This window comes from Arachis ipaensis, chromosome B2, assembly GCF_059453495.1.
Source record: "Arachis ipaensis isolate K30076 ecotype BB chromosome B2, ASM5945349v1, whole genome shotgun sequence".
Classification (NCBI taxonomy): domain Eukaryota; kingdom Viridiplantae; phylum Streptophyta; class Magnoliopsida; order Fabales; family Fabaceae; genus Arachis; species Arachis ipaensis.
In genome coordinates this window covers 104,980,071-104,996,956 of record NC_142437.1, presented here as the reverse complement: position 1 = coordinate 104,996,956, position 16,886 = coordinate 104,980,071, and the positions used below count along the sequence as shown (strand labels likewise).

The 16,886-nt window shown below is 30.5% G+C and overlaps 1 protein-coding gene across 4 annotated transcripts; it reads left to right on the top strand.

Annotated features, from left to right (window-relative positions):
* The first annotated feature begins 2,161 nt into the window (after positions 1-2,161).
* On the top strand, positions 2,162-7,612 carry VPS11 (vacuolar protein sorting 11). 4 transcript variants are annotated; one of them, XM_021116117.2, is made up of 6 exons: positions 2,162-2,394; positions 2,601-2,936; positions 3,547-3,720; positions 3,832-4,155; positions 4,253-6,013; positions 6,926-7,612. In XM_021116117.2, the coding sequence occupies exons 2-6, from the start codon at positions 2,697-2,699 to the stop codon at positions 7,313-7,315; spliced, it is 2,889 nt and encodes a 962-aa protein (XP_020971776.1). In that variant the 5' UTR covers positions 2,162-2,394; positions 2,601-2,696; the 3' UTR covers positions 7,316-7,612. The 4 variants fall into 4 exon arrangements, with proteins under 4 accessions (XP_020971776.1, XP_016183822.1, XP_016183823.1 ...); XM_016328336.3 differs by having other exon boundaries at positions 2,169-2,400; XM_016328337.3 differs by having other exon boundaries at positions 2,169-2,400; positions 2,596-2,936.
* The last annotated feature ends 9,274 nt before the right edge of the window (positions 7,613-16,886 follow it).

Sequence of the window (16,886 nt, the reverse complement as noted above, 5' to 3'; positions counted from 1 at the left end):
TATTGGACGCATTCCACAACCACACCAGTCAGGAATCTTCTCCAACCTCCCACCATTAAGGTTCTTCAGGGAAGCCCCATGAGAACGTGATCGTGCAGAACTCACTGCAGGTAGGCTTCCTGAACTCATCATTTCTCCAGCACAGTCTTCACCGTATTCGGAAAAGAGGGCTGCAAATTAGGGTTTTATCATCTATGGAGGGGTTAAATTGAGTTGATTCAAATTTTGCCACATCATTCACTCATCAAGAATCCACCCTGGCAAGCTGCGTGACACATGGATACACACGCTGGCGACTTAACGTGCCACATCAGCGTTCCGTTAACGGAACTATCGACAAGGACAAATGTGGGGCACGAAATGGATTTCATCTCAACGTAGACAAGTCAGAGATAACAAATGAAATCTGTAAAAAAATGTAGAGAAAAAAACCATTTATGCTATGAGTTAAACCCCAAAATGGTCCCTGAGATTGACGTCATACACTAAAATCGTCCCTGAGATTCCAATTGCACCAATTACGTCCCTGAGATTGAAAAAAATGCACCATATTAGTCCCTGACCTATTTTCCATTAACGACGTGATGACATGGCATGATGACGTGGACTGTAAGTGACACGTGTCACTTCATGATTTGGCCACGTGTAATGGTATGATGATGTGGTGACCAGTGACACGTGGCATGCTGACGTGGATGGTTGTGCCACGTGTCACAATGTTATTTGGCCACGTGTCTGTTTGTGTCACGTGTCGCAACAGTATTCATCCACGTGTCATCCATTATGTCATCGTTGTATATGCACTAAATTAGTCCCTCACTTTGCATTAAGTGACTCATTTTAGTCCTTGAAATTGAATGTCGTGCACCAAACTAGTCCCTTCACCAATTGTTTCTCATTTTTTTTAATTTAAAATTTTAATATCTTGGATACACTAATTTCAATTCTATTTTTTCATATATCGTTTAAATACAAGTGCTTTCATAAAATTTTTTAAGATTTTACTTTTTAGTTTTAATTATATAATTTTTTTAATAATTTAACACTAGTAAATTTTATAATATATAAGTATGTTATTATAAAAAAATAATTATATGATTGATTAGACACATTTTTTTCATAAAAAATATGTGTTTTTAACAATAAATTAATAATTAAAATAAATATTTTTTTCTTATGAAATACACGTTTTCGTTATGTGTAAATGAACTAGATTGAAGGCACTTCAAGCACCTTCACTACCATCTTTGACCTCTGCAATCTAGACGAAAGAGGTCGGAGATGGTAATGAGAGAAGCTTGAAATGCCTTCACGTCAACTCCAAGACGGCGGTTATTAGGGGTATCCGCAAGAAAAAAAATATTTTATAAAAGTACTGAAAGAGGTCGGAGATGGTAGTGAAGGTACTTGAAAACCCTTCACGTCAATTCTAAGTTGGCGGTTAGGGTATTCGCAAGAGAAAAAATATTTTATAAAAACACTTTTATTTGAAGAACATGTGAAAAAATCGAATTAAAATTAATGCATTCAAAAATATTGAGAATTTTGAATTTATAGAAAAAATGAGAAAAAACTGGTGAATGGACTAGTTTGGTGCACGACATTCAATTTCAGGGACTAAAATGAATCACTTAATGCAAAGTGAGGGACTAATTTGGTGTATATACAACGATGACATGATGGATGACACGTGGACGAATAAGGTTGCGACACGTGGCACAAATGGACACGTGGTCAAATAACATTGTGACACGTGGCACAACCATCCACGTCAGCATGCCACGTGTCACTGGTCACCACATCATCATACCATTACACGTGGCCAAATCATGAAGTGACATGTGTCACTTACAGTCCATATCATCATGCCATGTCATCACATCGCTAATGAAAAATAGGTCAGGGACTAATATGGTGCACTTTTTTCAATTTCAGGGATATAATTGATGCAATTGAAATCTCAGGAACGATTTTAGTGTACGACGCCAATCTGAAAGACCATTTTAGGGTTTAATTCGTTAAAAGTCTGATATACATTAGGAGTGCCTGTACCTAGATGATTTAGTTGAAGTTGGCTAGATAAATCACTTGTTTGTAGAGTTTTATTATATTTTTTTTTGTTGGTACATAATATTGGTGACTAAAAATTAAATTAAAATCTAAATTAGTAGCAAATTTTTTTACTCCGTCCGTCCGTTGCGTACGTTGAAAGTTGAAACAACATAAGTTCAGGATCACCATACCACCGCCGCTCATCTCTTTACCAGCTCATCACGTCGTGCCGCTCTACTGCCCGTCTTACTCCACCACCACCGTCGCTGCCGCCGCCAGAGAGAGTCTCACAACTACCGTCGCTGTTCGCAATTGATCACTCTCATTCACGGACCGAGAAAGGCACTGGTGCCCCTTTCCTTCTCCATCTTCTCTAAATTTGATTCAATTTTCCTTCGCTTCTCTCCTTCCACGTCACTAGATCCCCAATTACAAATTTTTTTCATTCAGCTATTTGTTCTACATCTTGAATATGTTCTGATTTTTATTATTATTCTGTTTTTCTAAAAAAAATTGCAATTCCGTGTATTCTATACCTCTAAGCCTAGGTATCTGAGAGTAGATAGAATCATGGTGATGGTACCCTTCTCTAAAGAAGGGAAGTGATTCAAAGAAGAAGGGAGCATTTTGGTGAAGCCGGATCGATGTATCAATGGAGGAAGTTTGAGTTCTTCGAGGAGAAGTATGCGGCGAAATGCGTGGTTCCGGATGGCGAGGAAGACGATGATCTCGCCACGAAGAAGATCACTTGCTGTTCCAGTGGCAGGGGAAAGGTGGTGACTGGTTTTGATGATGGTAACGTTTGCTTGTTTGATCGAGGTCTCAAGTTCAATTACGCCTTCAAGCCTCACGCTTCCAGTGTCCTCTTTCTTCAACAGCTCAAGGTAATCAATTGATTTCACTCTGTAGATGCCTCCGTGAAATAGAAATGTTATTTGGATTGGAGATAGTTGTTTAGGTGTGGAGATTATTAATCTGTAACATGTGTATGCAATTCACCTTGCATTTATTTGAATTATTCACTTATTTGCATTAAGATTTTGTTTATTTTGTGTTTGATTGCTGGTTGATGGTACCATCGAGCAACTTTTGATGATAAATAGTTGGGTTTGAGAGAGATGAGGGAGTATATAAACTGGGAAAAATAAGGGAGATAATAAAACTTAGGTGCTTCAATGTTGGAATTGTTGTTTTGGATTAAATAGGTATGTAACTCTTTAGCAAGAGTTCCTTTTTTCTCATTGCTATTTGCTCCTTGCTGCTAAGGGTTGCTATTTTCTCATTGTTGGGATTTCTGAACATTTTGTACTGTCTAGTGTCTACTGTGTTAATATCGAATTGATGAAAGACTTAAAGGGTTGGTAATATTTTCCCCCCCTCAAGATTGGTGAAAGACTTCTGTGATTAAATGTTTGTATGAGTAGTTGATGAATATTGCTGGGGTTCTGAATTGAATTTAACAACGGAGTTTTCTTTTGTATGTTGATTAACCAGCAACGCAACTTCTTAGTAACTATTGGGGAAGATGAACAACTTTCTCCCCAGCAATCACCTTTGTGCCTGAAGGTTTTTGACCTTGATAAGATGCAACCAGAGAGTTCAAGCATGACGAGTCCTGATTGTGTTGGGATATTGCGTATATTCACCAATCAGTTTCCTGAGGCACAGGTAATGAGACTTTTATGCATACTGAATATAGAAGCTGAAAATAATGTATATTGACTATTTCAGTTGCTTATTCTTAGTTTCTTACAATGCGGGAAATTTGTTGCACTGCAGATTACTTCTTTTTTAGTCTTAGAAGAAGTGCCTCCTATACTACTCATAGCTATTGGCTTAGACAATGGTTCTATTTACTGCATCAAAGGAGATATTGCAAGGGAACGTATCAGCCGATTCAAGCTTCAGGTGGAAAGCTATTCAGACAAAACCCTGTCCTCCATAAATGGTCTTGGATTTAGGGTAGATGGTCGATCTCTACAACTGTTTGCTGTAACTCCAAGTTCAGTGAGCTTGTTCTCATTGCATGATCAACCACCAAGAAGGCAGACCCTTGATCAGATTGGATGTGATGGACACAGTGTTGCAATGAGTGACCGCTCTGTATGCAGTCTTTGTTCCTTCATAATAAGTTTTAGCATATTCTCATGTTTATATTATCTCTGAATATTAAATATTTTCATGTTTGTAATATTGGCAGGAGCTGATGATTGGGCGACCTGAGGCAGTATATTTTTATGAAGTTGATGGGCGTGGTCCATGTTGGGCTTTTGAGGGAGAGAAGAAATTGCTAGGATGGTTTCGAGGGTACCTTTTGTGTGTCATTGCTGATCAAAGAACACGAAAGCACACTTTCAACATTTATGACCTGAAGAATCGTTTAATAGCCCATAGTGCGTCGGTTAAAGAGGTTTCTCACATGCTGTATGAATGGGGTAACATCATACTCATAATGAGTGACAAGTCAGCTTTATGTATAGGGGAAAAAGACATGGAAAGCAAGTTAGACATGTTATTTAAGAAGAACCTATATACGGTAGCAATTAATCTTGTTCAAACTCAGCAAGCTGATGCTGCTGCCACAGCTGAGGTGCTAAGAAAATATGGAGATCATCTGTATAGCAAGCAAGACTATGATGAGGCAATGGCTCAATACATTCATACTATTGGTCACCTTGAACCGTCTTATGTAATACAGAAGTTTTTGGATGCTCAAAGAATCTACAACCTGACAAATTATTTGGAAAAACTACATGAGAAGGGTCTTGCTTCTAAAGATCACACCACTCTTCTATTGAACTGTTACACCAAACTTAAGGATGTTGAAAAGCTAAATCTGTTTATTAAAAGTGATGACAGTGTTGGGGAACTTAAGTTTGATGTGGAGACAGCAATCAGGGTTTGTCGTGCTGCCAATTATCATGAGCATGCAATGTATGTTGCAAAGAAAGCGGGGAGACATGAGTGGTACTTGAAAATTTTGCTTGAAGATCTTGATAGATATGAAGAGGCTTTGGAATATATTTCAAGTCTTGAAGCAAGTCAAGCAGGGATGACAATAAAGGAGTATGGTAAAATTCTAATAGAGCACAAACCAGTGGAGACAATTGAGATTCTCATAAGGCTCTGTACAGAGGATGGAGACAAAAGAGGAGACTCGAATGGTCTCTATGTATCTATGTTGCCATCTCCGGTTGATTTTCTCAGCATCTTCATTCATCATCCTCAGTCCCTTATGGAATTTCTCGAGAAATATACCAATAAGGTCAAGGATTCACCTGCTCAAGTGGAGATTCACAATACCCTCTTAGAATTGTATATAGCCAATGAGTTGAACTTTCCTTCAATGTCACAAGTTAATGGGGGTGGAGATTACCTTAATGGAGCATCGGCAAAAGCTGCGACTTTAAATGCCGAATCCAATGGAACCACTGCTGGTAAAAAGGGTTCAAAGGAGGAGAAGGACCGTCTTGTAAGGCGTGAGAAGGGTCTACGCTTGCTTAAGAGTGCATGGCCTGCAGAGGCAGAACATCCACTTTATGATGTTGATTTAGCAATTATATTATGTGAAATGAATGCATTCAAAGACGGACTTCTATATTTGTATGAAAAGATGAAACTTTATAAAGAAGTGATTGCTTGCTATATGCAGGCGCACGATCATGAGGGGTTAATTGCATGCTGCAAAAAGCTGGGGGATTCAGTTAAAGGAGGGGATCCAACTCTCTGGGCAGATTTACTTAAATATTTTGGTGAGCTCGGAGAAGATTGCTCCAAAGAAGTAAAAGAAGTTTTGACCTATATTGAGAGGGATGATATTTTGCCCCCCATAATTGTCCTTCAAACTCTTTCAAGAAATCCATGCCTCACACTTTCCGTAATCAAAGACTACATTGCTCGAAAGCTTGAGCAGGAATCAAAGATGATTGAGGAGGATCGACAAGCTATTGAGAAATATCAGGTTGGGTCCTAATTTTATCTGGTAGTTTATATCCATATAACTAGTATATGTTTAATTTCCTAATGGCATGACTAATTAGTGAAACATAATATGCTTTCTGTATTTCCTCATTACTCTGATGGTGTCCAAACTCCAGAATAAATTTTTCTATTGAGAGAAAGTTATGACTCTGAAGAATTATGAATAGGAAATTGATTTGACTGATACTAGTTATCTAAAATTTTATGGCTATTAGTCTATTACCTTCAAACATTTATCAGTGTATGGTTTTAAAATCCTGCCTCACTTCCCTCTGTTCCCTTTAGTATCAATAACTCCTGAACCATTCCCTACTCATTCTTTAAATTATGAATACTGACTGCATAAAAGAAGCAGTAATATAGATGATTGAACAGAAAATGGAGATATTTGAATTGGTTCTCTCTTATCTGTGAACACCTGTGAAAAAAAAAAATATATATATATATATATATATATATATATATATATATATATATATATATGTGGAATATATATATATATATATATATGTGGAATTGGAGCTGGGTGATCTTGATTATATAATGCGAAGAATCTGTTCTCTGTTGTAAGACTAGTGCTTTACCGTGTAATTATTTATTTGAAGTAAACATCTCCAAGTTGTAGTGCATGCTGTATGTCTCTTGGTATTATGAATTGAATTTTCATTAATTAGAAATCCCTAGTTCTTGCTGCATTGGCAGATTTGTGCACTGTAATGCTAAATTTGGTAGGCATACAAATATTATTTTGGATAAGGAGAGATAATATGAGAAAATTTTCAGTTGAGTTTCGCAGATGAAAATTCCACCTGATGTTAATCAGTGGTGGTAGTCTTAGTTAATGGATATTCCTTCTCTGTTTGGCGAAGATTAATAAATTATTTCTCTACAGGAAGATACACTAGCAATGAGAAAAGAGATTCAGGATCTTCGGACAAATGCTCGAATTTTCCAGCTTAGCAAGTGCACTACATGCACTTTTACCCTTGATCTCCCTGCTGTGCACTTCATGTGCATGCACTCATTTCATCTGCGCTGCCTCGGTGACAACGAAAAAGAATGCCCTGAGTGTGCTCCTGAATACAGATCTGTCTTAGAAATGAAAAGAAATCTGGAGCAAAATTCTAAGGACCAGGATAGGTTTTTCCATCAAATCAAGAACTCCAAAGATGGGTTTTCTGTCATTGCCGAATATTTCGGGAAAGGGATCATCAGCAAAACAAGTAATGGATCCACTTCTGATCTCAGAGCTGCAGCTTCTTCATCCAATAGTGGCTTCTGAAGTTGACAATTTTTGCCTTCTCAACTTCATCATTTCTCTATTTTGCTGGCTGTTAAGATTGGTATTTCCCTTTTGTGAGAAAATTTGAAGCTGCTTGTTTGGGTTCTTGACAGCCTCTCGTTGGTGGAAATTTCAGAGAAATAATTAGGGCAATGTGAGGTTTCCTAGGTGTGCATTCAAGTATTTATTTTCCTTTTTTTGTGTGTAAAATTACGAGGGATTTATAATGACGAAGATGAGATTTATCTAATACATGCAAATATTAAATCCCATGAGAAATAGTGGCACTTTGAATTCTGATCGGTTTTAGTGTGGGTTTGATTCACAATTTTTATTTTCTTGCTTTGAATAAATGTACCATGATTTTAGTTTCCATGTCTCAAACCTTGTGAATTTTTGGAAAATTTTTCAAAATGACTAACCCAAGGTTCAAGCTCCTTCATTCAAAAGATGTAAGGAGGAAGATTGTACCAACAAGCTGACACACTTCTTACTAATATATATACATATTATAATACATATACCAAGTTTTTATTTTATTTATATTCAATTTATTTTAATTTTAAAGTCACTCATTTTTAAATCAATTATATTTTATTTAACTATAAATTTTATTAAATATATACAAATTAAAAATATAAACAAAAAATTTTATTAATCACAATTTATTTTTTTCATGATTATATGATATCTATTAATATTATTTTTTTAATAAATACTTTTAGTATATAATAATAGGTAAAGACTCACATGCAGTTGTCTTCATATGAAGTTGATAGTTGAAAATCCTTAAATGATATTTAGTTAAACTTGTCAAATCATCTAACGGTTTTTAAATATCAACTTCACATGAAAACAATTGTATGTGAGTTTTTGCCTATAATAATATAAGAATAAAATAAATATATATATACCGAGTTAACCGGTTCGACCAGTGACCTACCGGTTGAACCAATGATCTAGTGACCCAATAATCTGACCGATTCGATCACCGGTTCGATTCTGATAACTATGGGAGAGGGTGAAATGCCACTTGAGCTAACGCTCTGCGGCTATGAACTGGTTTGTTACGTGTTGCAAAAGAAAACACCTATTGCTTCCAGAATTTGCCAAAAAGATAACATAAATTGTTTTTGGCAACCTACAAAAATCTAAGGTAGATGATATGTGTAATGGGTTGTTTTTGGTACTCTGCGAATGCCTCTAATGTCAAATAAAGTTATTTTTTGCAATCTATAAAAAGGCATGATCCATATCCATGTAATACACCTTACAGATTCATTTTAGTGAGTCTTACCACTTCTGAACAGAAAGAAATATGGTGTTTTTATCGGTTAGTTGTTTGTTATTTATAGACGAAGATTATTATTGATTTTAGTTCAAGTGCAATTTAAGGGTTTTTCACCAATAAACTAACCTTTTGGGATGAGTTCTTTGATATTCAGTTCACGTCATTAATATTTTTATTGAGAGGATGGCATACAAAAGGCGACAAACTATATCATCCAATTACAATACACTTAAGTTATGATGTCTTATGATATTGTTTAAAACTATATTGAGCAGAAAAGTTAAGAGATTTAAGAGAATATTAAAACAAATTATGGAGTAATATTCTCTTAAATCTCTTAAATATTACAATATTCTATACTTATTATTGATTTTAGTGTACACTTAAGACAATATTTTTATGGATAATTTTAATGTGAAATACGACAATATTTGTTCATTTTGGTATTTTACAATGCTATGATGGTAGTACAAAACGTCACTAACATTTTGTAAAACAAATATTTTTTTAAATATAAAAAAACAAAACGTCACCAACGTTTTGTAAAAAAATATTTTTTAATTATAAAATGAGAAAACGTCATTGACGTTTTGTAAAAAAAATATTATTTTAATTATATAAAGTGAAAACGTCACTGACGTTTTGTAAACACCCACAATAACGTTTAACACCTAATTTAGATCACTTTTAAAGACTTCACCACTCATAATCCAATATACAAAAATAAAAGTTCTATATTTGATAGAACAACCATGTTAAGTGTACACTAAAATCAATAATAAGTATAGAATACATATAAAAATATAAAATATATATTAAAAATAAATTAAGCTATATATATTTATATATAAATATATAATAACTGATTTTGATGTGTAAATAGTATTTTTGTTAGTAGAAAAAGAAAAAAAAACATCACACTCAATAATATTTCAAAAATTGATAGAAATAAAATGAATGAAAATGATGTTTTCTATAACTCATCACACAGCGAATATTTTAGTTTCACATTTCTGTGCAAATGATCACAACAGTGGTCGTGTAATATATTGTCAGAATAGATTGTAAGAATAACAAAACTGTAGAATGGAATCCGATGCTTCAATTTCGTAAGGGGCACCACCTTAATGATCTTATTTCCTACAACAAATAATTGCATTAAAAAAGAAACAACGCAAAAAAAAAAAAAAAAAAAAAAACAGCAGCAGCAGCAGAAGCCAAAGCACTGTTTGAGAAACAGATCAATCACATTAGAATCTGGCTTATGTCATGCGTAATACGCATACCATTCAATGTGTAAATTGCATGTGTTTTCCTTTAGGTACCCCTCATTCATGCTCCTGCACATTCTTTGGAAGAGTTTACATTCTTCCTCCAAATTTGACTTTGACACTTCGATCAAAGGTAGAAAAATATTCTTTATCACAAATTCTGAATCTCTGATTTAGAATCTAAATTCTAAATCATTCTATTTTTTTTCTTCATAGAAGTTTTGTAAACACAAATTCAATTATTTATCGGAAAACATACTCAAAAATTTTTTTTTTTAAAAAATAGGTCTCTAATTCTTTGTTTTGTGGATATTTTTGTCTTTAACAATTTGAAAATACTTTCAAGTTCTTAACCTCTTTAAAAGTTGAACATTAATATCACTCAATTCGTATAGATCCGTTAGACCTAACAAAAATATGTAATGTGATTCTTGTTGTGTCGACCTAATCATTACGAATCCACATGTAGTAGAAGAGAATTTAAAATGGGACAAATTAGTCTCCTTTTTGAAAGTGTGCATCGGTCATACGATGGGAGTCACATCACACATTTCTGTTAAGTCTGCGGAATCTAGATACATATATCCAATTTAAAAAAAAGTCAGGAACTTAAAAATATTTTCAAATAGCTATGGATGAAAATGTCGGCAGGACAAAAAATCATAAACCTATTTGTCCTTTTCTCAAAAAAATAATAGATCAACTCTAATGGAATGTTTTTGGAGTATTACTTTTGTACGAAAAATAAACTAATTTAGAATTAAACTTTGCATTAAAATTAATAGATAAAATAAAACCAATCCTATCTTAGAAAAATGATATCATTAATGAAAACTAATAAAATTTTGTCATTTGTATAATTATCTTGATGATATAATTAAAATAATATAAAATTAAAATTAAATTGAGACTAAATATTAGAATAATAAATCTCATATTTAAATCTCAAATAAAATATAACATATAGTTCTACAAATGTTAATGTGATATTTTAAGGATCCAAAATAAAATTTATATAGAAATTAATATTGGAATTGCTCTAAAATATACTTTTATACCATTATAGTTGTATATAGTGTGATCACATTTTATAAAATCAATTAAGAGAATAAATTAAGATGATTTGTTCCCCCAAGAACTTATTGACAATTTTAAATGAAAATTTTTCATGTTTCAAAGTTTTAGAATTTTTCTATGTCCAAAATGATTCATTCTCTTAGGTTTTGATGGAGTGCTTGCCTCAGTTGTGTGTGTGTTTTTTTGTTTTTGTCATTATACACTACTCAGTACTCACACACATTTTCGGAGTTTCTAAATTACATCCAACTTTAGCTGGGAGTTGAATTCCAATGCACTATTCAATTAAGTATTCAAATGTAGCATCTAAACTAAGACCTCAACTGCAGTTGACATTAGGTATTATTGGGTTAAGAATGGACCAAGTAAAACATTTTTTCCATGAGAAAAGAACCCTTTGTGTAGTGAGGTGTATGCGTGAGTGACCCAAAAAATACATATAATAATAACAAAAGAAAACAAGCAGATCAGTTGATCAGTTAAGAACTCCAACAACTTTTTTCTACAAACCAAACTAATGCTTTGTTTTCAATAAAGACAAATTATTTAGTGTTCTTAAAAATACTCGTTAACATTTTCTTAATCAAAAGTTTTTACTTTAAAAACTCAAAATATAATTCTTTTTAAAAATAAAAAGCTTAGGAAAAGAAAGGAGAAAATGGGAGGCACGAATATAGGAAGAACTGAAAATATGGCGTAGTGCCTCACCAATTCCCTCACCAACAACGAACTCCTCAGCCGTCACCCTTTACGCGCGCGCGTGGTGCGTCTCCTAAAGCATATTGAAGAAAGCTTTGCATGATAATTGTTATAATGTTTAAAAATAGTGTTTAACTTATTAAAAAAATAAAAAAATAATATTTAATTTAAAAATATAAAAATAAATTATTTTAAATATTTAAAATTTATCATAAAAAATATTTTTTTTTTATATGAGAAACATGTGTGTTGTGAGATATTGTGGAGAATGTGGATGTTAGACATGAAAATGAGACAACTTTTTCTGAAACAAGGATAAAAAAATCGGACCATTCGATTTTTTTGTAAAAAAAATTAAGCCTACTAATCGCACAATCCGATTAGTGTGCAAGAAAAAATTAAAATTTTGGCGAAGGTAAATCGGACCCTTCAATTTATGTTTAAAAAATTAAAAAAATTTAGGGTATACAAATCAAACGGTCCGATTTTTGCTCCTAACACCACAGTTGCGTAAAGCACTTCTACACTCTATAACTACGTCCTACATTATTCCTCCTTCTAGATCTAAATTAAAAAGTGAATAATAAGTAGCATTGGCGTATTTGCATTAGCATTAGGCACATAGCTGATACTCTGATCTGATAGTGATAGCACTGATGCAGTTAGCTATGCTGCCATGCATGTCCTTTGCGTTGTGCATTACATTTCATTATTTCATGCCCCTCGCTGTGCCTTCTGATTGAGAAAGAGGGAGATATCTGAACATCAATTCTGTTTCTATATATATTTTACATTTTTACTCCATCAAATCAGGTTTTCATTTCATTACTTGTACTAATCATTTTCATAAGATCTTCGATGGTGTAAGATGTGGACAGAGTAATCTTATTCCTGCGCGGGGACGCTAGTATTTTTCCAAATAAGAGGACCAAAGCTTTGCAAAGAATTTTATGTTTTTAAAAAAAATATAATTATAATCTAAAATATTACATTAACAACTAATGTGTAATTATTACTCGTATGATTTAGAAGAAAAATAACTGGTGAACAAGTAATTTTTGTTATCAATTATTAATTTATTAGATCACTTTAATTAAATTTAATTATTAAAATAATTTAATCATATAATTCATCAATTTTAAAATTACATATTATGATCTATTTTAAAAAAAAAATTATTATTCATACATCAAATACGATTGATTTTTTTATAAACATATAGTTATTATTAATTAATTATATATTTCAATTATTTTTTAATTAAAAAAGATGTATTCGATTATTAAAAAATATTAATAACAAAATAGTATTTATCATAAAAATTTAACTAACATATATTTTAAGAATACATAATAAATTTATTATTAATAAATATTTTTAAATATTTTTATTTAATAAATATAAAATAAAATAATTATAAAAAATATAAAATAAAATAATTATAAAAAATATAAAATAAATATATTAAAAACTTAAATTTTTTATATGTTTAATAAAAATTTTATTTTATAAATAAATCCATATCATAAAAAATATAAACAACGAGATTGTTCTCAAAACTATCCTAAACTATATACATCATGGTGTACGGTAGTTCGCATAAATTAGTTATCTATGTAACTATCATCATATTATCTCGTATATATCACCTCTTAATTATTATTTTATTAGATGGCATATAAATCCTATCAGATAATAACAGATAAATATTATAATTATTCAATTATATTAAATATATATAAAAAATTTAATTATTAAATTAATTATTTATATAAAATATATATTATAATAAATTAAATAATATATATTTATATTATATAAAAATATATAATAATTAATTTGAAGGTTAATTTTTTCGTATACATATGATACTTTTAAATTATTTGTAAGTAATTTCTAAATTATTTGTAAGTAATTTCTAATGTTTACAGAACATTTTTAAAATTAAAGAAAATATTATTTAAAACAAAAAGTAATTTCCAATGACTTTTAAAATCATGAACCGCTTATCGGTGAGTTCCAAGATAGAATTGAGATCTTTTACCATTAATGAAAAGCAAGATATGAAAATGATTTGTGGGCAATTTCAAAAGCACAATCGTTCTGGCTTCTGCATGACACATGTCAAAGATAGACCCCACTTAACACACCATAGCCTCTACATCAAATCCCCCAAACACAGTGCCGTAAAATGCTTTACTCTCAAGCAAAGGCTAAAACTTCAGTGAAAAGCCTTAGGTCCACTTCCTATGAACTCCTAGTTTTTTAACAATAATTAAACCTAAAAATAATAACAACTCCTCCATACTAAAACCTTTATTTTGTTGTGATATAGATGAATGTTTATTTGATGTGGACGGTTCAGATTTTTAAGAATAAGAAGGATCAAGTTTTTAAAATGAATTAAATTAATAAAATTTTAAAAATAAAAATTTAGTTCGTATATAAATAAGAGGATGGTTTGAGATAATATATACACAACAAATAATTTTTTTATTTTACAACTCATATAATTAGTAAATATATATAACTAATCTCTATTATATTGAGATAATAATATTGATAAATATTAATATTAAAGTTATTTATTTATATCTTTTTATTTTATAATACGTTATCAGCACGAGTTTCTGATAAAAAATTTAAGAAGATTCAGATAATAAATTTTTATTATATCAAAGTTCTTTCATCTTGAATTTAATGCTCTTGATATATCTAGAAACAACTACTTATCATGCATATTAGATGCCAAAATTCATCTTGATTCAATAGATTTTAGAGATACCATTAAAACTGAAAATAAAGTATCCTAGAAAGATAAAGTCAAAGCCATAATCTTCCTTCGTCGTCATCTTGACGAAGGATTGAAAAATGAATATCTCACACTAAAAGATTATGCAGATCTATGGAAAAACCTTAAAAAAATGTATAATCATCAAAAGACAGTGATACTTCCTCAAACTCGATATGAGTGAACACACTTGCGTTTACAGGATTTTAAATCCATAAATGAATACAATTCAGCAATGCTCCGAATTACCTCACAAATGAAATCATGTGGAAAAAAGATAACTGATAATGACATGTTAGAGAAAACTTTCTCGACCTTCCATGCCTCGAATGTGCTCCTGCAACAACAGTATCAAGAAAAAAATTTAAAAATATTGTGAGCTAATTTTTTGCCTTCTTGTTGTTGAACGTAACAATGAATTACTTTTAACAAATCATGAAGTGCACCCAACTGGCGCCGTCCTATTTCCTGAAGCAAATGCGGCAAATTATAACCCTAGAAGAGATAAATTGTAAGGCTTTGGTAACAAAAAAAATTATGGAAGAAAAAAATTATTTTCACAATAAAGGATCTCACCAGAAGAGGGATAAAGAAAGAAATAATGGACAAAATAAATTAACAGATGATAGATATTTCCGTTGTGGTAGAAAGGGTCATTGGTCACGTACCCATTGTACCCCAAGGTTCTTAGTTGATCTTTATCAAGCATTCTTAAAAAAGGATGACAAAGGAAAGGAGACAAATTTTATTTCAAAAGATATTGTTGAAAATTATACCACTCATTATAAAATATTTGATTTATTTGAAAATCTTAAAGAAAATATTGGTCATTTAATCAATGATGAATAAGTTCAATACTTAAATTCGTTAAGTACTTATATAAATAAATAATATAAGAAATTTTTTGTTAAGTTTTATCTTTTATATATGTGAATTTTACGTATGATGTATATAAATAATATTTAATAAAATATTAATGTTTATGTTTAAGAATTTTAAAATTATTAAATGTATCAAATTCTATAATAATAATAATAATAATAATAATGATAATAATAATAATAATAAAATAAAATTTAGTATATGATATATTTTTATGTACAATGCTTTTTAAAAAAATAATTTCAATTAAAAGTATAATTTTACTGTGCATATACTTTTGGGTAAAAAACAAAAATAAGCCAAGAGAGAAAATAATTTACGTTAATAAGCCAAAATGAAAATTGCTTCATGAATCCACCAATGCACGTTTATATGTAGTTCGAACCAGCTTGGTTCGAACTCCATTTCTACATAATTCGAACCAGCTTGGTTCGAATTACACACAAACACATGGTTACACATAATTCGAACCAGCTTGGTTCGAATTACACACAAACACACGCACACACATAATTCGAACCAGCTTGGTTCGAATTACACACACAATAATTCATGGTATAATTCGAATTATGCTGTTAAAAAATTAATAATTTATTAAAAAAAATTTATTAAAAAATTTATTTAAAAAATTAATAATTTAAAAATTAAAAAATATATATTTTTATTTCATACGTTAAAAAAAAAGCTAACAAAATATTTAATTACGAGACTTCTTTAAAATATTAACGAGCTATCAATTCGAATTTCATACAATACTTTTCTGTCCATTTTTAATAGTTCATGAATATTTTTTAATAAATTTTTTTAATAATTTTTTTTAAATTATACTACAAAAAATATTTTATCTTATGCAAAACAATTTAAAAAAAATGGCTTAAAAAATGTTAGGGGTACTATAAAAATTTGTAATGTTATAATAACTTAGGTAAATACATGCATGTATTCAAATTTTAAATAAAATACTCTACATAGTCAATAATAATTTAGAAATAAAAGAAAATATTTTATTCCATACAAAATAATTAAAAAATATATTTTATTCTATACAAAATAATTTTAAAAAATGGCTTAAAAGATGTTATGAGTACTATAAAAGTTTGTAATATTCTAGTGATTTAGGTAAATACATGATAAAAATATTTTTTCTTTAATTTCTAAATTATTAGTGACTATGTGGAGTATTTCTTTAATGTCCTAAGTCATTAGGACATTACAAATTTTTATAATACTTTTAACATCTTTTAAGCCGTTTTTTAAATTATTTTGCATAGAATAAAATATTTTTTTATGGTATAATTTAAATAAATTTATTAAAAAATATTCATGAGCTATCAAGAATGGGCAGAAGAGTATTGTATAGAATTCAAATTGCTCACCATATAATTTGAATCAGAGTAATTCGAACTTCCCTATGTGTAATTCGAATCATGTAATATCTTACCATATAATTTAAATAAATTTATTAAAAAATTATCATGAATATTTTTTAATAAATTTATTTAAATTATACCATAAAAAATATTTTATTCTATGCAAAATAATTTAAAAAATGGCTTAAAA